The sequence below is a fragment of the Solenopsis invicta genome, chromosome 3, assembly GCF_016802725.1.
Source record: "Solenopsis invicta isolate M01_SB chromosome 3, UNIL_Sinv_3.0, whole genome shotgun sequence".
NCBI classification, from domain to species: domain Eukaryota; kingdom Metazoa; phylum Arthropoda; class Insecta; order Hymenoptera; family Formicidae; genus Solenopsis; species Solenopsis invicta.
The window spans coordinates 20,662,127-20,686,767 of record NC_052666.1 but is presented as its reverse complement, the minus strand read 5'-3'; the positions used below and the strand labels follow the sequence as shown (position 1 = coordinate 20,686,767).

The following is a 24,641-nucleotide window of genomic DNA, read 5'->3' as shown; positions in this document are numbered from 1 at the left end:
TTTTTTTTTCCCAAATTAATGTCATGAAGAAAAATCTGAAGACCACTGATTAGCGGTTTTTTCTCCGGATACGTTTTTATAAATTTCTTAGTTTTGAGTATCGAATATTTAATATGAAAAACAAAAAGAATTTCTAATGCAAAATAAATCGAAGAAATCCGAGCACCTCTTAGCGTTTTAGAATTAATATACATATATGATCAGTATTATTTATCGTATTTTTTTATTAATTTTGATATTAAAGTATATCAATTGTAGAAATACCTTGTGTTTTTTTTTATGTTAATGTATATTTATATCATTGTATTACACTTGTGAGAAATTGTAACAAAGTAAGATTTGTACGTAGTACCAAGGCTACGAATGTGATCAAGGCCATGATCAATAACTCCTTATACTTGTAGATGCAGAAATGCGGAAATCTGAGAAGATGAGGTAGGTCATTTGTTAAAACGACGAGAGAATATTAACGCGATAAGTAGATAATGATCGGATATGAATTCGTGTCTTTCAAGTGTCGCAGGCGCACTGTCCCGCGTTCACCCTTCCGCGCCGATAAGTCAGCGTGGTGGCAAACTTAAGATCCGTTTTTAGTTTGCTCCGGTCTCTCGGGCACTCGGCACCACGACGATACACGGTGGCGGAAATCACGTCGTCGGCGAAAATAAATTCGTGCACGGCGAAGACGGCGAGCGTTATCAGTGATCGGCCACATGATGAAAGGTAAGTTGATCTTCTCGAATCTCGCAAACCTAACATGGAAATTGTTCGCCTTCAACATTCGTAGAACTCGGCTAAATATACGTCGGACAGTGTGCATGCGGTATATCTTCAAATTACATCATCGCACGTGCCATGTGATGGTTAATTTTCACGATGCATAATCTCATGATGTATGAGCACTCACGTTTCTCATTTCAAATGTGATTTACTGCAACAATACCAAGAGATTTGTATAACTGGACAATGATTCTTTATTGGTTGTTTTTTTCTTCTTTTTCAGTGAATATGATTGAGTTGAATTTTTCGTCTCCACATGTAATCAGTATTCAACTTAAATTCCACTGGAGTTCGGGCCACTTTCATCAACGCCGATTAATTTAATCGCTGATTAGTCGTTTTTACTTAATGACAAATACGATTAATCAATTCCGATAGACTAATCAGCGATTAAGTTAATCGGCGTTGGTAAAAGTGGACCTTAATGTTCTACTTAAATTCTATTTAGTTAATATTTTCTTTGAAAAATATTTTGTCGCAAAATTATAAATTTGTAACGATAATGAACAGAAACAAATTAAATTTTATTCTTTGCCGTCTTTTACACGAGATACAATATATGTTGAATGACCTTTTTTAACATTATGTACGTCATTTCAAACGATTGTGTTATCTATAAAATCATCAATTATAATATGCTATTATAATTTTAATATTCCGTATTATATTTAACGTATAATATATGCAACGCATTTTATCATTTAAAAACATTTAATACGTTCCTTTTTGCAATGGGTAACACGTAATCATGAAATGACACAAATGATGTTAAAAAGGTCATTCAAGATATATTGTATGTAACTGTATGTGTGTAGACACACACACACACACACATATATATATATATATATAAAATATATGCCATACGGACATAAATGTATTTTAAATATTATTGTAATTATTTTATGATCGGTTATTTTATCAGAGATAAACTTAACTTCGCAAGAAGAGAAGTTATCAAGAAATTAAACTGTTTTATATCTTATCACAAATGTAGGTTAACACTATTGCGTTTTAGAGAAGAAATAATTGATCGTGTATCTGATTCTTAATTCGAAAAGCAAAAATTGCAAGACGACATTAAGATATGCATATGCATTTTGTACATGCTTTTTTAATGATAATTGTCAATATTGTTGCACAGATGTTTTCATGGCAAAAAAGCTGCGCAACGACACCGACAATTAAGTATCATTAAAAACAAAAAAGCGTGTACAGAATAATATATAACGAGAAAAAATTTGTGCGAAATCAGTATAGTATTGTTAATATTATTATACATTTGTGCAGTATTTCTTATTTTAACGACGCTGTTTTTATTAACACATTTTCATTAATGATATTTATTGTTAACTGTACAATGTTTCGTTTTCGTAATGCTATTAGACGATAATCATCGCATATTTTTCTTTTTACGGTTTAAAATGCGTTGGGTAAGCATATGTACTCGTTTTAATTTCGTTGAGCAAAATGCATTCACAGATAATTTTCGCTAATTATGCTTCGTGACAACACGTTTCATGGGCAAACATGTTACGTAAATAATTATAATTATTCGCCGATATTTTTGCATTTGTGACAGAATTTCTTACAGAAATTTACTTATTGAGACTAATTTAAAATTGTTTTCCAAGGAATGAATCAGAAGCTGATGCAAACATTTTTTTTTCCCTTGCTTAAAGATTTGTTTTTTTTTTTTGTTTTTATCAAGATGTGATTGACGTCTGTGTCACGTAGATTTTTATAGAGCGTGTGCATTATTTTTTGTAATGTGATAAACATTTTTATAATATAAATATATATTGCGAGAACAGAAAAGAGAAAATCGACTTTAATTATTGTAACATTTATTATCGGTGATAAGTGAAACTTTAATTTTCCTGAACTATGCGAGCATTTATTCTAATTTATTTTTAAATTACGTTGATAGCGGTTATACATGTCAAAGGCCCATCTCTGATATACATTAAAATTTATGCATATCGGTTATCTGACTTGTACATGATTGAACAGTTTTAACTATATGAATAATTGAAATTCGACACCCGTATATAAGCTTTAGTTTTTTCTCAAACTCTCCGACTTGTCAAAACTAATTCTGATATAAACGGTAGAATCTTTTAGAATATAAAATTATAAGTAAAGAAGTACATAAATTCAATCAATATTCATTATTATGTAATTTTTTGTATTTCATCCCAGTTTTCAGCCAGTGGAATAATTCTAAAGAAATTGTATCAATATCATTATCGATATTTATCTCGATATATTATTTGATTAATTATGATTGATGGATGAATATGAATAAATTGAACTGTTTTGATCGTATTCCTGTTTTTCTTTTAATTTTTCATAATAAATTTGTTAATATAATTTATACGTAAAGATACGACTTTTATTAATAAAATAAGAACAATGCAAAGAATTAAGAACAAGGATGAAGTTTATATATAATTTACATATTGTTTAAAAATGTATTTTTTCAAACAGAATGACTTTATTTGAAGCGTGTAGATAAAGCTCATGTGAGTCTTTTATCAAAACATTTGAATATTTATTTTCAATTTGTGAGGCTTTTTCGCACAAAAATACAATCCGTGACGCATGACGGTTACCTGAAATACTGATTTTAAACTTAAATCTGTGTATAACAGTAAACCTATGTTAACGCACAAAGAAAATCACAACGTAAGATTTAACGTTTGTGTGAAAAGAGTTTTACGTATTTCAGATGATATTTGCTTTGAAAGAAAAATAAAAGAAATCTTTTTTACAAAATTTCTTTATTATTTGTTATAGAATAAAAAAATAGCCAAGTCTATGCAATTCCTTTGTAATCACAATTTTTTTCTAATCTCTACATTATTTAAAATCCAAAATCTCTAAATTCGCCAAAACTCATTTTAGAGTTTGCGATTTATAATTTGCGTCGAAATTCAGAATAGAATTCTATTTATAATTCTACTATTTTATATATTTATAACATTAATGTAAATTTATATAATTTTGTAAATAAACATATAATTATAAAATGTATATTTTTAAATAAGTGTACATATTATTAAAGTACACGATACCAAAAATTACAGATATTATGTAAAATTTAGGATAAAAATGAACATAAATCATAGATCGCCTAAATATGTTTTAAATGGAATTTTATCCTGAATTCTTACGCGAATTGCGTAAATTATCTAAAGTGGCCTTAATACTGCGTAATTCTATACGATTTTGATAAAACTACTACGCTAAGGTTTCACTTGTCAGTCAACGGCTAACGTTGGATAATTTTATATGTATCTGTTATATGATACGCCGTTATTATGTCACCGATTTACATGCGACTGCATGTACGTGGATATACGAGTGGCGTAACGACACTAATTACACACATATTTTGTTGTATCTTGCTAATACTGGTTCGAAGAGTTTTATCAGTTCGCTGCAACGAATCCTATCGGATGTTAACACACAAGACGACGTACTTACATTAGCGGATGAACCGTTAAAAAGTTTCATCTTGATTTGAAAAAAAAACCCAGCAGAAACCCGAGTAGAATTGCAACGGATTAATAATCAGATTTAGAACGAGAATGTAAATTTTATTCCTGTAAGAGAACTAGAAATTGCGTGGAAACACGCGTACATACAAATAAATTATTTTTCCGCGAATGTGATTTTTCTGCTTCTGCTTTGACAATCTTTTATTTTTAAAATCTTTTATTTTAAAAAGAAAATTTTAAATTTGTTAAAAATCTAAGTTTCATAAATAATTTCTTGTAGAATTTAGGAAAAAGCATGGAGGCTGACTAATTAGTTGCTTTTTGCGTCATCTTCAATAGCTATCTAAATTTTTTTAATGCAATACTAATGCTAATTATTATTGCCACGATTTGTGCGGCAATGTTACGTCTTATTATTAGATTTGTGGTGTTTGCGGTGTGTTTAGATTAGAACCCAATATAGAGCGATCGATAAAAGCTAATATTCCATCGAAATATTATTAATGTCTCGCTTAGTTACATTTACTTTCAAGAAATGAATAAAATATTAGCAAGTACAATTATATTGGACAATTTTACGGACTAATTACATAGATTAATTTTAGATGTGATATGTGACATTCTTCGTAGTTTAATTCTGCGATCTAAATCATTTTTCAAATTAATGAGTTGTCAATTTAATCTAGTAGCACTTGGAGGAATTTGTCGAGATTTCAGAAATGTAGTGCTGATTGTGTAATCACGTGCACTTTCTAACTCGAACGCTGCGAGAACTGTGCAAAATATAAAATGTTCCCATACATAAAATATTACAAAATATCATAGCAATATTGCAGCAATATTTGTAGCATTCTGCAATATTTTGTGCTATATGAACAGATCAAGTTTAATTGAATCGTGAAAAATTAATTAAGAATTTCTTGAGAAAAAATAAATGCATCCATATTCTTAAATGTACTTTCTTGTTTTTCAAGTATTATGTGCTCTCTTGCAGGTCTCGTATCGATAGACCCTGTTCAAGAAGCCATGGGCTCCATAGGTCCATGGCATATCATCATCGCTGTAGCGATTTCCCTTGTCAAATTTCCAGTAGCTTGGCATCAGCTCTCCATCGTTTTTCTCGCACCGCCCACTAACTTCTCATGTATCGCTCCAGTATCAGCAATCAACGAATCTATGATAATGAAGTGCGAGGTCGACGTTGGGAATGGCACTATAGAGAAGTGCACTGACTTCAAATACGATAAGCGAATATTCCGAGAGAGTATCATAACGCAGGTAAATACTAATTAATTATGACATATATATTTTTTCTTCGAGCAATTAATCGCTTAATCAATTGATAATAATAAAAAAGTATGCCAATTTAGAATAAAAAATATGTGAATAATTATAATTTTTTATATTAATTTTTTCAGTGGAATTTAGTATGTGATAGGCAACAATTAGCGAATTTTGCACAATCTTGCACAATGTTGGGTGTGCTCGTTGGTAATTTAATTTTTAGCATGATGGCTGACAGGTATAATAATTTTAATTTTACTGATATAATAAATAGTTATTTTGTAAATCAATATAAAATTAACATTAAATATACATATACATTTTTCATTTTATTAACACTAATAAAATTTATTTATGTAGAATTGGTCGAAAAAAACCATTAATGATTGCGATCGCATTGCAATTTGCAACAGGATTGGCGAGTGCATTCGCACCGTGGTACGAATTGTTCCTGGTACTGAAATTTATTTGTGCCGTGTCTACTGGAGGAACAATGCTCGTCAGCTTCGTTTTACGTGAGTCAAGCATGAGAAAGTTACAATTTATGAAAGTGTAAGGTATGAAATTGATTAATCAACTGATTGCAGTTATGGAGATTGTTGGAGTCAAATGGAGATCGATTATGTCGGTTCTCTTTCACATGCCATTTTTAATCGGACATGTAATGAATCCTCTGATATCTTATTTGACACTTACGTGGTACGGCTTTCAAATGGCCATTTCAATACCGTCAGTTTTTTTATTAGCGTACTACTGGTGCGTAGATAAATGTGTACTGTTACAAAAACGAAGAAATACTTTTAAGCTTCATGAAATGTTGATATTAAAGAACTAGTTAACTGTTAAAAATTGATGTTTTGCAAAATAGGGTTATTCCGGAATCACCGAGATGGTTACTAGCTATGGGCAAACACAGACAGGCTGAACGAATTTTGCTGAAAGCTGCCGAACGAAACAAGATACCAGAGGAAAATGTAAATCTAGCGCTTGAAACTTATGATAATCAGGCGACAATTCGAGAAGCAAAGAACAAGGAAAAATACAATATCACGCATTTATTTAGAACTCCGAATTTAAGACTGAAAACTGTATATGTTAGTATCAACTGGTTCGTCTGTGGTATATGTTTCTTCGGATTAGCGCAATACATGGGTCATCTCGATGGCAATATATTCCTTAACGTCGCAGTTTCTGGTAAAATTTAAAACAATATATCTTTGAATTGCATTAAACTTTGCTACGACTGTGCATTATAACATTTCTGGTTTACAGCTGCCATGGAATTACCTGGAACTGTAATAGTATTGTTTCTAATATCGCGAGTTTCACGCTTAAAAATTTTAATGGGCGGAAATATCTTGTCCGGCGTAAGTTTACTTCTGATAACTCTTATAACCAACGCAAACGTCCGGATATTTTTAGCTTCATTAGGCCTAGTAGGTATGGCTATTAGCTTTCCCACAGTATATCTATATAGTGGTGAAGTATTTCCGACTGTCGTGAGAAATGTTGGCGTTGGTTTGGGAAGCATTTCTGCCAGAATCGGAAGTATAATTGCACCATACATTGCTACAATGGTAATTTATACCTTCTGTATATGTATATATGTTACTCTTTTTGCAATAAAATGTGTAATTTTATTTTAGCGATATGTATATACACGTAAGTTTCGTTTTAAGATTAAAGAGACGTAACAATTTATAGGGCACTATCCAACCTTGGCTGCCACCAGTAATATTTGGCTTAGGACCGATAATAGGCGCTATGCTCTGTTTATTTTTACCAGAAACGATGAATTGTGAGTTGCCAGAGACAATAGAAGATGCCGAAAACTTTGGAAAGTATGAAGCCAATAAATATTATAAAATATAATAAATATTATAAAATTAATAAATATTATAAAATACTTCTATTAGTGTTACAATTTTGTTAATATATTATAAAGCTCAAATCTTTCAGGAAAAAATCTGAGGAAGAACATTGACTTGGCAATTGATATATATATCATGCCCATTGAGTTATATAATTTTCCATAATTAAATATCTCATTGAAATTTAGCGTAGTATGTTAAATTCAATTGAAGATATTCTCTATAACAGTATTTTTTATTTCGAGTCTGTACAAAAGATTGGTATAATTATACTTTTTTAAATATACTACAATAATGAAATCATGTCTAAAAAGAAAAGCAATTTTCATACATAATTTGTATTATTCATGTATTTACACGATATACAATACCAATGTTTTGTATGTCACAACAAATTTTATATACAATCATATATTTATATAACATGCACTATTATTAAATTTTATATAACAAGTATATATTTTAATAACATATATATACATTGCATTTTATATATGATAACATGATTTTACAAATGTTTAACAATATCGCTTCTTAGTGTTAAATTATTATAAAGACAATATTTTGCGATTATGTTCTCTGAGATTCAAATACGTAACAAAAATTTTATTCGTTGTTGTATAATGTTTAATTGATATATAATTAATATATCTAGTAAAATTCTTATATTACAATTTTGACATAGACGAAGTTTTTGTATATAATTATAATAAATTATATTACACATACAATTATAATATTATTTAATTATGAAAATTATATCAGTATTTTATTGAGGATATTAAAAAGCAAGTATTAAAAGATTTATGTGGAAGACCTTACATTGCTTTCCATTAGTGTTCTTGTTTCTAAATAATGGTTATATGCAATTATAAAAATATTCATTTCATACAGATCTTATGAGGAATATATATATATATAAAATACTAAAAATAATTCAACATGTGATATATCGCTTGCATAAAAATGAATGTAATAGAAATCTTTATACAATGAGACTTCGTCATTCAAACAAAATCCCCATTTCAATGCCCTGTTTATGATATACTTACATAAAAAATAAGTAATAAATAGGACCAAACAGGATCAGCCTTTTATGAGTTTCATACGTCAGCGTTAGCATAGGTAGGATATTTAGATTCTTTGTAACAAAGTTCAAAGTTCTAAGTAACGTAACGCTGATGTTATATAACACCATTTAACTTGTTTGTCCCAAATAAAATGCTTTATTGGGCAACACGTTCACAATATTATTAGTTCGTTTATGCATAGCGTCAATCATATGATTGCCATACTTAACGGTGTTACCTAAAGATCCTAGCCAGGAAGACACGAGACTCTTTGCAGGTGTTTTCGAGGGCGCCAAATTATATGTTGTGCCTAATAGAAAACATTTTATATTATTATGTATATATATATAACATATTGTGATGTTATCATCTATTAAATAATATAACTTTTGTAAGGAAATTTTATGTAAGAGAAAATGAGCGAAATAAAATTCACCTAATAGAAATTTAATGATTGCCTTATTTACGGCATCTGATTTTTCTTGATGCGGAAAATGCTGCGCCTCTGATATAATTTTAACCCTGGACACTTCTACGTGTTCAGCACTTTGAATAATGCTCTCTATCGTTACAAAAGGATCCATATTTCCGACTAAAAGCAGCGTTTTGTTATCAATTTGTTCTCCACTATCTATATTCAGTCTTGTGAACGGAAGGTTACGGTAATAATTAATCGGTCCTGTCCAATCCTCTACAAAACGTTGTTTCGATTTTTTAAATATAAAAATATATGTATAAGAGAAAAGAACAACATCACACAAACATTTTGTAAGAATTAATTTACCTTTTCTACTAAAGGCATATTTATACGCTTCAACATAGCTTTTCTCTATGTTATCCTGAGATATTTGAAGATGTTGATAAATATCATTAATAATTGATAAGTCCTCTTTTAGTACATCTATTTCTGGCAGAAATGGTAGTCGACTGAAATGTATCCATCTAGAACATCGTGTTACTAATCATTAAAATTACGTAAATATAAAATTTTATACATTTAAATAGCATTTTTCAAAGCCTCCGCAAATCTTCGTGAACGTAATTTTAAAGATATACCTACTTTCTGTCTAATGCGGAATTTCCTGATACTCTATTCCAATAGAAATTGGGATGCGGACTCGAGATGGCTACGAATTTATAAATGAGATCTTTGTGTAAAGCGACCATATACCATCCCAAAAGTCCTCCTAAGTCGTGGCCAATTATATTACAAGTTTTCACACCAAGAGTCAAGATGAATTGTTTCAACTCGTCTATTAAAATTTCGACTTTATAAGATCGCCTGTTGAGCGGTTTGTCGCTATCACCAAATCCCTTTAAATCTATAGCCACTACTCTGGAACATCAAACGTGAGCGTCAAAACGTGAGTATTCTAATGTGTGCTACAAAATATTATTTTATAAATATAGATTATCAAACCCACCTATAATGTTCCGCGAGACATGGAATCTGTTTTCTCCAAGTTAACCAGCAGTCTGGGAATCCATGTAATAACAACACGAGTGGTTTAGTCTTGTCTCCCGCTTCCACATAATGGAATTTAACACCCTGCGTAAAAAAAAGTAAACATATTAAAAAAAAAACAGGAATATATTTTTTTAAATAATCTGAATTATAATACATTAATTGAATCATCTATATTTTTTTTAAACTTAAAAGCGAGCTTTATATAAGAGCTCTCTCCCCCACGTAATTTCATTTTGTGATTCAGTGTGAATACAATATAGATACGTCGCAATTATGATAGCATAATGAAGCGTGCATATCAAATTAAATTAAATTAAATTACATCAGACTCTCGTACATATAAACATTTACGTTCTCCTGATATGATTTGCAATTTTCCCTTCGGTGACGGAAGGAATCTGCCGTCTGTTTTCCAGACTAAACAGTTTGATATCATCGAAATTTTTCAAATTTTCCGATAAAAGAATGGTAGACAATGAACTTCTGTTATTTTTAATTTAATGCGGGCGATACCACAATACTACTTAATTCGATTACATTTGTTGTTCAACAAACACTATTATGAATTGTAATTTATAATATATTATACCACGTATGTATATATTATAATTTCAAGAGAAGTTCAATAATATTAATAAACATCTGGTTAGAACTTAAGTATAATTAAGAATCTTCTCCTTTTATTTACACCTTTACATATCCCAGGTCACATCTCTAAATCTGTTTCGATACTCGTTATCGGAATGCAAAATTATATCGAAAAAAATAGAGACAAGAAGCTGCATATCAACTTAAAAATATCCGTTTATCAATACGTACAACGTGTTTATTCTTTACTGGAGTGTCGCTTGCACTTGATATCGCAAGACGAGTCACACGAAATACGATTTAGATTACATTTGCATCGATTGCACTGTGAAAATTAAATATCCCCAATCCCAAGTCTTAAAGCAGCGTGTAACAAGAATATACAAATACTTTAAATCGCATCATTATTAGTGACAGTCAAGGGCGAGATAGTTCAATGTAGGAATGAAATAATGTCAGATAATCGATTAAAAAATATAATTGTGTAATAATTATTCTGTACTATATTTAGAATCTGAGAAGATAAATAGAACATCTATTAATCCTGTAAGTGAAGAATTTATTTGCTCTCGCGACTAATGTTTTAAAATTTAGAAGACATCTAATGTTTTTACTAAGCGTGTGCTTCTTGAAGATAACAACCTGTCATTACATATAGCTGAACTTGTACTATTCATCTTTTTATTTTATTTCATTTTTTTACGTTGGAAAGAAAAGAGAAAAGATGAACTGTGCGAGAAGTTCAACAATAAGAAAAGAACAGATCTAGTGATAGAGCCGCGAAAAAACAAAGCGATTCTTTGAAATTTACTGCATCGTCACCGGCAGTGTTATCAAGGGTCATAGAAGACGTACAGATTGTTCTGTCTTTTACAAATAATGTGATCGCGCTACCCGAACTTCCGGATACAATGCACCGCTCACCTTGATTTTCACGTAGGAATGCGTGCCAAGACTGTTATCGACCAGACACGGTGGCGGCTGGTCCCGTTGTCGCAGCATGAAGAACTTCTTGGGGTCCCATATCCATTTGAGGAATCGTAGACCCAACAGGTACAGGCCGTAAACGAACGACAAGATGTGCAGCTCGATCGTCTCGAACGTCGTGGCGCGCACGATCTTGTCATCTGCGGCGATCATGATCGTGCGACCGAGGGGATGATCTCCTCCGGAGGATCTGCGCAGCGATCGCGACGACGCCACTCGAGAGATCCGTTCTTCGTACAAACAATCGGGCGATCGAGAGTGATCGTGCGCGAGCTCGCAGGCGGTCGACACGTGTGCGTCGTCACGCAGGCCAAACAGAATGTGAGATCACGTTCCCAGTCCACACTTGGCGAAGACCCGCCGATCGTATCCCACTCGAAGACCAGCACGTACTATCACACGCACACGCAGAGCGATTATCAAAATCTTTTGGAGTCTTACGAACCTTGATTTCGAGACACGATTGTTATTTTCAGTTTTACCAAATACGGCGCTTCTAATTATAAGATACGATATCTTCGATCTCGCGGGTGAAACCGTGATATGGTACTGACAACGGAGCAGTGATCGCTCCAGATCGCTCGAACACGATATAGCCGGTAGCGATTCCGGATCACGCGGCGACTTTTGTACACACGATGCTTCTCACCGAGTGATGCAACAAATCTTTCCGCAGATCGGTATCTGGCGCCTCGTGAGGTTCGCCGGACTAGCGTCCGCTAGTACAAGCTGTTCCGTGACTGAGGAGAGGATATCAGTGATCAGACTTTTTGTGCGTTGCTAGCTCAGAGGCCACGAGACATCGAGGTATCTCCTTATCGGATCTCGTCGATGGAAAGGCGTGTTCGACAGTCGGTTTATCTGTCTGGCAACATGCCCCGAGTTTTGAAACTTTCAGAGTCGCTTTTTTTTTTGTAAAAGGCCAATTCTTTCCAACTTCTATTTCACGATATTCAGTTTAGTTTCGACGCTTCACAGCAAAAGGATGAATGAGAGAGAAGAATATAGAATTTCATTAAATTCAGGATTTGGCATTTACGTGTAAATCTACGTTACGTGTATACAATGTAAACACGTAACTATGTTTTACGTGTCATCTATGTAAACAACGATCAATGAGTCAGAAGATTCACATTTCATCAGGAATATGAATCTTCTGAAAATTTTATTCCATTTTTGTAATATTACATATTTTTATTTTATCAATCAGATATATTTAGAATTTTATAACGTAATTACTTTTTCCGTATTATATGATCCAATTTACTTTGTATTATCTACATAAAATGATTCGTACATAACGTAAACATTATGTATATAATGCATGTAAACATAATTTTAAAATTACCACTTTAATTAAATTACAAATTGTCCTTTCTCCAGCTCCTTATAAAATCATTTTCAAGATCATAAGAGAAAACAAAACGAGATCTCTAGAGTGAATAAAAAATTTAATTGTAACAAAAAAAAGAAAGAATACAATATTTCACATTTTAATCCAATTAATTAAATTCCTATATCTGTTACATCATTCATTTTAAAGCGTAAAGATATTCTCAGAAGATTATCTCTTATGTTTCTCAATAGTTTCCGTTCGTATATGAAAAAATAAATCAATTTTACGAAGATTCTATTCATTTTTTTTTATCTGCGATAAGAAAGTGTAATGTAAAGATTCGTGTTAATGAGAAATTAGTCTCGTGCTATAATAGACGATCCTAAAAAATCTTGAAAAGTTCGTTTCGTCATTATTAATTCCGCGTCATTTTCTCGTTTTTATTTCGTTCCCACTTAACGGTTTCCTGCCTTTTTTCGAGGAAAGAATGAGTGAGCTTCGGATTGTCAGCTGACCGCTGTTGAACTGTGGACTCGTACCCGCACGCTGTCTCATTTTAACTCCTTCCATCTCGGCATGACGCGTATGGTATGACAATATTTATCTGTTTTCGAAGTACGAAGCAATTACGCACTGCCGAATAGCCGTCGCTGGCAGACGCGGATTCGGGAGCTGAATAATCGACGGAACTTCCGTGAAGCGATATCTCTGTCGAATCGCTATGTGCTTAACACGTCTTATCTTTCCACAGATAGTCACGCCGATACGTGAACGCGACTTTTTTAAACTACGCAGAAAAAATAAAAATCTCGTAACTATTAATTATTTCGAATTTGCAAGCTCTACTCTATCGACGCGGTTAACATGCGGATAAGCGATTCGTTCACTTATTGCCAATTTATCGACGATGAATAATTATTAGTAAAATGTTTATCAGTAAATTGTAGCAAACTCGATGTCGTGATAAACTCGAAGCAAAAATATTTTTTTTATTAATAAAAAAAAGTAGATCTTCGCGAGATTCGTATGAAAAAAAAATTGGCAGCGGTGGGATTCGAACCCACGCCTCCGAAGAGACTGGTGCCTTAAACCAGCGCCTTAGACCGCTCGGCCACGCTACCATTCGGCAAAACGTTCTGCCACAGTCGTATTTTCCTAGGTATTCACGGGGTCACACTATTTTAACAAGTAAACTTAGATTTAATAAGGCGTAAGTGAGCTAAATATACATATTTCAATATGCATACAATTTACGTTGACATTAACGACTCCGTAGGTGTATCGATCATTATATTGCATTCAAGAATTTAATATATAAAAAAAATAAATAAATAAATAAATAAATTCATCAGCTCTCTTTTAAATAGAAAATCACTTTTTGTAAAACAAAGTCACTAATTGTAGGGACTTGTCTCATTCTTTTAATCGGATCCGTTATTTTGTAAAATTATCCAAATTTTTTTTCTTATTAAATATCTTCAATACATCTACTTTGATTATGAAATTCGCTATTTCAGGAATAATTTCGGAGTTGATTTACAAAAAATCTTTAACTGTTTTGAGAAACGACCGAACGATTCGAGTCCTCTCATTTGATCATAAATTATTAGAAATGATTGGAAACCGAATGACGATCGTGTTGTCGATTTGTTGGTCGCGTACTGTATAGACAGTAGCGTAATAAACGTTTCAAATGCCTCCGACAAAAATTTAATAACTTTTGAATTTGTATCTCCGATAACGTTAGACATTGCTCGCCTTATTTCTTCTACTACAAAATAATGCTTGACAATACATCCATGTTAGTAAAACGACATGAATGAGTTGAAAAGCAGGAAAACAATTTCTTTGTTCAATTTTCGAAAGCCATATCTTTGCCAGAAATCACACAATCGAATTTCTACTCTAACTCTCTCTGGATTTTATTTGTATCATTCATATCGTTGAAAAAATTGTTTCAAAGGGTATTCTTTCACGAGATTTTTATAGTCTGCTTTCTGACTACGCCACTGCTGTCGTGGGCGTAGATATCACATGGATTAAACAAAGACTGTCGCCGGGCGGGGCTTTCGATCGGCGCGCGTCGCGCGTGCGTCGCCGACGCGGCGGAATTTCGACCCACGTCACGTCGGCGTAACCCCACGGCGAGCGGGTGAGCGGACGCGCGCGCGGCGCGCGATACGCGTGTGTGCTCGTGCATTTGTACGTGTGGAGCGTCGAGTGTTTCATTACGCGCCTCGTTGGCGAGAGAAAGAGAGACGAATGCGTTCCCATTTTCTCTTTTTTTTTTCTTCCGCTGCGTCGGCCATTTTGCCGTGACCGGCTTAATATGCGCCGCTCATTTTCTCTGCTCGCGCCCGCCTGTAACTCTATATCCGCGCGATGAGGCGCAATTGTCGCGCCGCACCGCTTCTTTGTTCCTCTCACGTTGTGACCGTAAGCGATAGAAGGGGACGCGCAACTAGGAGTCGCAACCGGGTAGCTCTCTCATTCTCGCGGATTAGTCATCGAACGGCGGACGCGATCGACGATCCCGTACGCTGCCGCTCACGGCGACAGGTGGCCTCACAAATTGAAAATTAATCCAATCAGATCGCGCGCTCGCGTCTCTGTCTGCTGTTTGGACAGGGCGCGAATATAGGGTTTCTTCCATGAACTATGCGCAATCGTGCGGTGGAACCTACTCGTATCCCAATCCCAAATCCGTTCACGTTTATGCGGTTGCCTCGAAACACCGCAGCATTTAGGACTAGATTGAAATTGAATCGATTGTCGTCCTTAAAAACACTCTTGTCAAAGCGACTTCGTTTTTCAGCGGAGCTTATCGTCGGTTAGATTTGATACGATTGAAAGATGTCCTGCTCTAGATAGCAGAGGCTGTTTTCCAACTAGGACACATTGATGTTACATTGTGTTCCGCTGTGTAAAATTTTTGTTGGAACGTAATCAGAGCTCTGGACTAGATTTCTGATGATACTAATGACTGAACAATCTTCTTTCTTTGTACAACTCGAATTTATATTATAAATGAACATAATTATCACATATTATACATAAAATATTTCAGAAGCTGAAGATAACATACTTTACACCCTCGTACTTAGCTTTTTACAGTGTAACATTGTGTCACAGTTGGAACATTTTGTGTTGGACACAGCATTACACTGTGTCATCTGTGTTGGAAAACAGCCAGAATAAAGTAAAAAAATGATGCAGTGACAACTATTATATATCTATTAGACATCATTACATCATTAAACGTCATTATTTCATTACTCCGCTAATTTACGTAATAATAATATATAATAGCAAATTTGGAATCAGCAAACTCTACGCAGGAACAAGGTTCCTACCGATACCTTCTAACGTAGATAATCGTATCAAGATTTTGAACTAAACCGCACTTCCAGTTAGGACTCGAACTCTATTAAGTTCTTCTTCCCCCCTTTCTCCACCGAATCGCTGTTTACACGTGCCGAACGAGATGCTATTCGTTCGGGCTTTGTATTTCGCAGCGACGGTGATTAACCGCAATGCGCTGATTAACCGCGACACGTGTGCGACGACGACAAAGTCGGGAGCGGGATTCGCGCGGACGGAGCGACGCGGAACGGATCAGATCGGAGCGGAGCCGAGCGAAGCGGAGCGGAAAGGAACGGGGACGTCCTCGCGCCGAATTAATCATTTCAACAGCTGCTGCGTCGCATTAGCAGCAGCGGATAAGACAAATGAACGTCGTGGAGCTTGTTAAGACGTAATCCGAGAGATGTGTCTGCGCCTCCTCCCGCTTCCACCCCCGTCGTCATCGTCGTCGTCGTCGTCGTCGTCGTCGCACATCCGCCGTCGTCTCTCTCATCCGGGATTAGACGTTCCTATACCACGGGCAACTATTTTCTCCGGCGATCCCCCTCTGTTTATCAGCTACCTAGGGGCTCTACTTTCATCGCTGTCTTTCAGACAACTCGTCGTATTTCGTTTCCAACAACGTATTATAGATATAACAATCATGCTGTTAATCGTATTTAATGATCTAAGTTCGGATTATTGCGCTAGCGTCTATTTGAAGATGAAAGAAATTAATGACTGATAGTTAATTGTTAGTAATTTATGATGATTAACGAAGGAGAAAATTCTGTCAAGATGCCTTTTAAACTTTCGTTTTTATATCATTTTACATAGTCCGTTATATAGTATATGACAATCTAGCAATATACACGTAACTCGTACACAATTTCATCATTTATGTCACATAAATTATAAATAAAAAAAAGAGTTAAATTATTACAATGATGAGGCATGTGAATGTTCGGTAGAAATAGAAAACAGATTTTTATGTGCGATAATTTTTTCTCGCTCTATCTCTCTCTTTTCTCGATTGTTAAAGAATGACCGTATCGTCGAAACGCGCAGATAGGATCGTTCGGATTGTTCTGGTTAGGATAGACGTCGAAACGTGACGTTTCGTGCTTGATTCGAGGCGTCTCCGATGACAGATAGTGTCAATGCGGGTACCATCGGCAGACCGCTGTGTGTGAAAATCACGTTGTGTGATCTTCACCTGGCTCGTGACGACAATACGAGATACGATTGCGCTGCGAAATATATTCCTCGTCCCGTTTTTTTCATGCTTAACCAGAAAGATATATCAAGCTTGAAGAAAGAAGATATCTCGTGACAAACTAACACGTTTTGTATTTCATTAGTTTGTTTCAATAGTCTTCACTCATTCGCATCATGTAGCTTCAATATTAAATTGTTAAGAGCAAACTTGAACTTCTTGAAAAAAATAATAGTCGCACTGCGAAATAAAGAAATTTCTAAATAATTGTAATTATTCCAAAATTAATTACGTTAAATGATTAACTAGTATTTTGAAAAATGTTAGTTCGACACACAAAAATCATTCTATTTACGTATTATTTACATGTCTAGATTATTAAAATTACTGCACGACATACTTGTGCAGATCTTTAAAAAAAAAAATATTGTTCGGCGCCATTAGAGATTGATATCTAATTGAGAAAAGTCGATTTCCAGAATTGATTCGTTAAATTGCTATACCACTCTCCGCCATAGGGTGATTTTAATTATCAGCGAGTGCATTATCAGCAAAGTACGACTACGTGAAGTACTTTGTATATAGAAATCGACCTTTCAAATACGGGTACACGTAGTCGACACGGCGTTCTTCGATTCTACTTCGCTTTTGTCGGGCCGAGTATTGCGCCTCTCCATTTTGTCATCCCCCAGCGGGGTTTCAATGTTGTAACCATGGAGACGTCGCGTTTCCGCAAGGGGAACGTGTAAAGGGTGTCGGCCGTACGTATGCAAGTATGGAGAGACTGCCATTGTTAAAACTTACACGCGTATCACGTCTACGATGTCACATTAATAACATGACGTTTTCTATCATTCCGCTTTTCAAATCTATCCGAATACGCGAGAAATATTTGTAGAAAATATCCAAAAAATTAATAATAATATGGAAAACTCAATCTATCAATACTTTGTAGATTTATTAGATTAGCAATATTAATTATATTTATGTATATTTCTAAAATTGATATTAATGTAATACGTAAACAATAATGTTATAAGTTTTATTTTCAGTGACACGATCATTGTAATTATTAAAGAATTGAACAAAGAAAAATTTAAATGTAATTTATTATAGTTTGTAGGAGCATAAAAAAACTTTATATTATAAAAAATTATTTTATACGCAACATTAATAAAAGTTTCGTCAACTAATGTTACGTAAAGCGAAATGGTTGACGAGAAAATTTGCTCTCGAAACTGTCAATCATTCAGCGAGTCGCGGCGTGTTCTCGGCGTTAAATGGCCAATGAGTTTCATAGGAACCATTAAGGGATCCTTGATTCGTAATGAGACTCGGGAGGAGAGCCTTATGATTATATCCACCATTAGGACAATAGAGAATAATAGCTAGAGAGAAAGAGAGAGAGAGAGAGAGAGAGAGAAAGTAAAGAGTTTATCGGAATCCGAAAGCAACTTTGATTGACTGCGAATTCTATTAGATAATCATTCCATTTATATATCATTTATATATCTATGTTGTTAAATTTTTAATATTATAATATATGACACTTGTACAGATTTAAAAAATGTCAACATCTTTTCGGTAGAGTTCATTTCTAAAAATTTAAACTTTCTAAAAGTTTGAAATTTATTCAATCGATACATTTCATATCAATTAATAGTCGCTACGCGCAGTTTTGAAACAATTAACGAAAAATCCATATGCAGTTAGATGAAATTTTTAAAAAGATAAAAGAATTATATTGTATCAGATCAGTATATGTTATTTTTCTTTATATCCATACGTGTTATGCCAATTATGTCCGCATATGAGGCATATTAATAAATTCCTGTATTTCTACTTATTACATAAAATACATTAAATTATTTATACAATGGCTCATTTCAGATAACTCTCAAATAATTTATATTTCATTGTATAATATACGTTTATATTAAATTTATTATAAATTTTTATATATTTATTATGATACCTTAATCAAGTTACTAAATAGATCTATATTAATTCCTATATTAATTAGCTATATTAATTCCTTTCCATTGAAAGATTCTAATTTAAGTGGATAAAGTATGTATACATACACATGTGTATGTATACATACATACACATAACTGCAACTATAGTTTGTTGAAATTATTGCTGTTCAATATGTCACATATAAATGGCGCAACTGTTTAGGATTATTAGTATAAACATCGTGACTTCCGTCTACATAAATAATCTGCAATATGGTTTTAGCTTTCATTGTTTCCAATGCAGATTTATGTTCTTTGAGAAATGGAAAAATAACACCGTGAGATGGAACAAAGAGGTATATTGGTATCATTGGAAGCTTGCCATTGTATCGCTAAAATTCATCTATTAACATGTATGAAAAAAAAGGTGAAATGATATCTTAATCGTATATCGTTATTATAGCTATATTTCCCTTTTACTTCCGTAACTGCACGTTCAAACATCGCATCAGAAGCTTCGTAAGTCATAGGTGAGAACCCCTCAGTCGTAAGAGAGTGTATCATCTCTTCTTTAGTTTAAGAAATTGGTTTCTTATCATGTTTTTTATGAGAATGTTGTATATACATATGCAGTTTCAAAATATGTTACAAAATCTTTCAAAGCAAATTTTTCACGGAAAATCATAAGAACGCCGTCAAAATAAATTAACTTTTCAATTTTATTTAGATAAAAAACACCGAACATTGAAGTTACTTGCGCCCCCACACTGTGCCCTATAACAGTACATGTTTTCCACTGTAACGCTTCTAAGATGAAATGTAATGAATATACATAAACCATAAAGTACATTATCATCCAAAATGGAAAAGGTGATGATCACCTATGTTCCAGGTAAATCTACGCATACGTAATAAAATGATTCTTTTGGTAAATATTTCATCAATCTAATAAATGATCCAGCGTTATCTAGACGACCGTGTAATAGTAGGACCGGCTTTCCCGTGGAAGAGCCATAAGTTCTGGCGGCAATATAACCCCAAGGGTACAGTCAATTTTATGTCCGTATAAATTCTTGTTGTACTTCTACCATTTTTGTTGGTTGTTCTTACAATGTATGTCTCTCTGAGCATACAAAACGTACGGAAATTTTATTCACTAAAATGTTTTTTAAATATTTTTTTAGCTACAATATTCTTTCTAGCTTCATTTTCTTACATTTAACATAAACTTTATTTTTTAATTTATAATTTTAATTTAATTGGAAAAGATACGTAGAACATTATAAGAAAGATAAAACAGAGCTTACCTCTTGCGTACGTAATCTAGATTAATTTATAAAATTTACGTCACAATAACTAATGTAAATAGACTGACAAAAATTGATGAAGAAACTCTTCTTCGTTCTTTGTATATCAAACGCTACTAGCGAGGTGCTGGCACTCGAGTCAACTGCGAGGAAAGAAAATTAATTTAAAGTATTCTCGCAAACCGACACCTGTTGTTTAAAGTTTTACGACTTCAGTCAAACTCGTCTCCTATTTATAACTTCTTCCACGGTCATTTTGTGAGGAGGTTTATCTCTTTTAGAAAATCATGCTAGTAAACATAAATGAATGTCATGTGACTCTAGCAAATTTTTTTTTAATTAGTTTTATTTGTTGATTTAATGCCCGGTGTCCAATAAAAGTCGGTTTAGAAATGTAAATTGTTAAGACTGTTTTATTTGTTTCTTGCTGTGTTGATGTTTCTCTTGTTTTCTTTTCCAAATGAATAAATAATTCATGATATTGGTTAATGACTAGCAGAAACGAATATTAGTAATAATCACGTTAGAAATAATAAATATTAATTAAAATTGGTCAAAAATACGTAAATAGCAAAGGGAAAAAAATTCTTAAAATTAATTAATATAAATTCAAATCGATTAATAAAAAAATAAGATATGAAAAAAAAATAAGACAATTTATTCCTAACCAGAATAAAACAGATCGCGATAACGTCAAATGACATTAAAATAAATTGTAAATTAAAAAGACTTTTAATAATTATTTTGGAGGAAAAAAACGTTATTGTATTCGCGAGTGAAGGAACCGTTTGTCAGTTCTGGGCCATGTCACGAACGCAATTAGTGAGTGATTCGTCAAGCACTGCGAAGTCCTTCACAGTAATAGCAAAGGACTCTCCAGTTGCTGGAGTGTCCTTCCGGTAGCGACTGCATTTTGATTTGCGACCCGACGCACTTCCTTAAAGTGCAAGCTCGCTTTGGCGCAAGCAAGCGAGCCTAACGATCGATCTTCTGTCCGGGCGTACTATTATTTTTCACCTCTCATTTCGATCGAATAAACATGAACGATGCAAAAACCATACCTCGCTAATCAATCGCTTGATTAAAATGTGAAAAAAAGACATTTCGACATATTGAAAGTAATATTCCTCCATAATCTGTCACAAAAGCATCGCGAAAGGGGCAAGTGATCTTTTTAAAACGCAACGTGTCGACGCCGGAAATTGTAGTTTAACTTAAACTTTGCAATCTCATAAATACATCGAATTTACGCGTGACCCGGTTCTTGTTCTTTCAAGAAATCAGTTGTCTCTTCTCCAATAAAAAATACTGATATAAAATACTGATAATATCTCTTTTATTAACCGTCCACTACAGTGCAACTCTCGGGCAAAATTTACTCGAGTTTTTTCGTCGAGATACAGATTACATTCGGCGATCGATATACGGAGTTTCTCAACGTTCTCTGAGAGCGTTCTGCTACTTGGCCGTTTCGCGTTTCAGAATCTTGACATAGCAAGCGAGCGCATAGCGAGCTGTATCTTTTTTTCCGTCCAGTGGACCCGTTCGAGGAAGAGAAAGGAGAGAGAAAGAGATCACGGTTGCTGTTTACACGCACGGGAAAATGCGGTGAAGGTGGTTTCAGCAGGGACCCGTTGCAATCGGACTCCCATTAAAGCAACACCTATTGTCGCGAAAAACGAGCATTGTGGCGGCATTATTGTGCGCGGCGAAGACGCATTGTAATTCACTGCGCCATTCTCATGGCGAGCACCGTTTCTCGGCGCCTCGTAGCACGACACCTGGTAGGTGTAAAGTTGCCGCCATTTTCTATTATAAGGATAATTTGATACATATCGGCGGCCGGGAGCTTACAAGGGTCCTACTGCCCTACGGCAGCAAACTCGGGAACGCTAAATATATTAATCTGTCCTGCTTTTGCGTCAGAATGAGGTGTCGCAAGAAAAAGATGAGATTGTCGCGCGTGACGTGATGTAATCTAAAGATCTGCGTTTTGCGAAAACTACGCGTGTGTCTAGGAGCACATGTTACTAAAGTCAAATAGTAAATTGGAGTAAAACATATTTAAAAATTACTGCAGTTATTATAATCAATTAATTAAAATAAATCAGTTAAAGCGAGAGTTTGACATTGCTGTCATTACGTCATGTCGTATCGTATTATCGCTCCTTGAAACAATTATTAATCCAAGTTAGAAACAAGTGCAACGTATTAATTCTCCCTTTAGTTTTTCGTGACAAGGGAATTTTCCACTCTCGTCTTCTAAGTAATTCTTCCGTCTTAATATTTCGAAGGACTTAACGGTGTACGATTAATTAGCCGTATCGACGCCGCCGGATTCTGTGCAGCAGCCGAAGGCGGAAGCCACCGGGTGATATACCCTCTCGGGCCGCTTGGATTTTGCTCACGTAGAAACCCCGTAACGAAGTTACTGAAGCTGGAAGCTCCTTCCAGCTACGAACGACGGACCTTCGTATAACGTGTCTCAATTCCAAGAGCCCGTGTGCTCGAGAGCCCATAGAACCAAACTCAATATGGCGGAGTCAATTGGACGGCCCGTACTTTAGGGGTGTCCCTGTCTCTCTTTCTCTCTCCTTGTCTCTCTCTCATCCCTCTTGCTTCCTCAGTTCCACTGGGGTCCGGAGCACGGTCCCTCTCCCGACCGACCCTCGCCTCGCCGTTACCCCGCGTCTTCTTTCTCCCCCTCTTGCGTACATAATGGGGACACAATCGACTTTGAAGCACAATCGATAGTTACGAGGTCCACCCGGCGAAAACGGCTCACCTCTTCATCGACTTTGAATGGCACACACGCGATCGACCCCCGTGACCGAGCGGCGCAACCCCCGCCATATACGCGTTATCGCCTCTCTCTTGGAAAAGCATGGTGGAGACGCCATTTTGTTTCTGATACAAAAGCCCCCGGCGCTTTAATGTACGACGAAAATTCCTGCTTTCAAAGAGAACGACTCGTGCACGAAGTTCACACAACCGCGTTTATTTTAATTTTCCTACCGCGAAATATCTGTATAAGTTGAAGTCTAATTTGACGATTAAATCGAAATGGAACGGATTTGGTTAATATCTAATATATTTTCTGTTATTATTTTATATCAGTCTTAATTATTACGACAATGCACTCGCGTAGAAAATAGGAAGAAGAGACGCTGATGAAATTTTCTTCTTCAATTGTTATTAAAATATTGTCTCACTATATTTTTTTAACATATTAAAATTTTGCGGAATAGAAATTTATTCGTAAGAAATAATTATTTATTTCAATTAAAAAAAAATCAATCGCGACTATAAAAGTTACATTATATTTTCTGACATAACAACATCGGTAGATGTTTCTTTGAAACTTTGACGCGCTAGTTCTAACTAATGAAATGAAGATGTATTTATCTTGTTATAACGCGAAATTAGTTTAGATGACCTTTCAATATTCTACCATTTAACTGCTAACCGAGTTACGCAAATAAAATTTCTAGAGATGCAAGTTATCATTCTGCAGCACTGTTACTCTATTAACAGAAAATTTCATTAGAAGCATCACGATTAATCGTACAAAAGTCAAGCTTCAACTTTTGCAAAAAACTAGTTTCCGTATTCAGAAAAGTTTTGCTCAAAGGGTTTCGATTAAAACAATCAGTCGTACGATAGTTGCGTAACAATTGAAGATTTACTTAGCGAGAATAAGAACAACTTTTATCTTGTGGATTACTCCGTTCGCATATTACACGTCAATCGTGCGAGCCAAGAGGCCAGTGTTTCCGACGGCGAAGAGTTAAAAACGTCGATCGTCACGTCGTATCGCCATGGCGACGCGGGGGCGACCAGCAGCCGTTATACACAACGGCGCTCATTTGTTTGTCATTTCCTCGCGGCACGGCGACTCGCGGAAACAAAGGACGGGGTACGGAGGCGCGGA

The 24,641-nt window shown here is 34.6% G+C and overlaps 2 protein-coding genes and 1 non-coding gene across 3 annotated transcripts; 1 reads left to right on the top strand and 2 right to left on the bottom strand.

Annotated features, from left to right (window-relative positions):
- Positions 1–212: 212 nt before the first annotated feature.
- Positions 213–7,886, top strand: LOC105203947 (organic cation transporter protein). The gene is made up of 10 exons (XM_011172887.3): positions 213–435; positions 516–723; positions 5,278–5,561; positions 5,702–5,805; positions 5,928–6,082; positions 6,155–6,323; positions 6,436–6,761; positions 6,840–7,144; positions 7,272–7,408; positions 7,527–7,886. Exons 2-10 carry the CDS (start codon positions 714–716, stop codon positions 7,549–7,551), a joined length of 1,515 nt encoding a protein of 504 aa, XP_011171189.1. The 5' UTR covers positions 213–435; positions 516–713; the 3' UTR covers positions 7,552–7,886.
- A 247-nt stretch (positions 7,887–8,133) lies between these two features.
- LOC105203946 (epoxide hydrolase 4) lies at positions 8,134–12,291 on the bottom strand. The gene is made up of 6 exons (XM_011172886.3): positions 11,489–12,291; positions 9,933–10,057; positions 9,569–9,844; positions 9,293–9,450; positions 8,945–9,199; positions 8,134–8,818 (listed from the first exon to the last, which is right to left on the bottom strand). The coding sequence occupies exons 1-6, from the start codon at positions 11,702–11,704 to the stop codon at positions 8,637–8,639; spliced, it is 1,212 nt and encodes a 403-aa protein (XP_011171188.1). The 5' UTR covers positions 11,705–12,291; the 3' UTR covers positions 8,134–8,636.
- A 1,635-nt stretch (positions 12,292–13,926) lies between these two features.
- Positions 13,927–14,008, bottom strand: Trnal-aag. The gene has a single exon. It is a non-coding gene; the product is annotated as a tRNA-Leu (tRNA).
- Between the last annotated feature and the right edge of the window lie 10,633 nt (positions 14,009–24,641).

Bases quoted from the DNA above. Each gene is read 5' to 3' on its own strand.
- LOC105203947 (XM_011172887.3), top strand. The intron at 5,806-5,927 runs GTATAATAATTT...TTATTTATGTAG, and splicing joins TTTAGCATGATGGCTGACAG to AATTGGTCGAAAAAAACCAT. The intron at 7,145-7,271 runs GTAATTTATACC...AACAATTTATAG, and splicing joins CACCATACATTGCTACAATG to GGCACTATCCAACCTTGGCT.
- LOC105203946 (XM_011172886.3), bottom strand. From the start codon at position 11,704: ATGATCGCCGCAGATGACAAGATCGTGCGCGCCACGACGTTCGAGACG. The intron at 9,845-9,932 runs GTGGGTTTGATA...TTGATGTTCCAG, and splicing joins TGTCTCGCGGAACATTATAG to AGTAGTGGCTATAGATTTAA. The intron at 9,451-9,568 runs GTAGGTATATCT...ACGATGTTCTAG, and splicing joins AATTCCGCATTAGACAGAAA to ATGGATACATTTCAGTCGAC.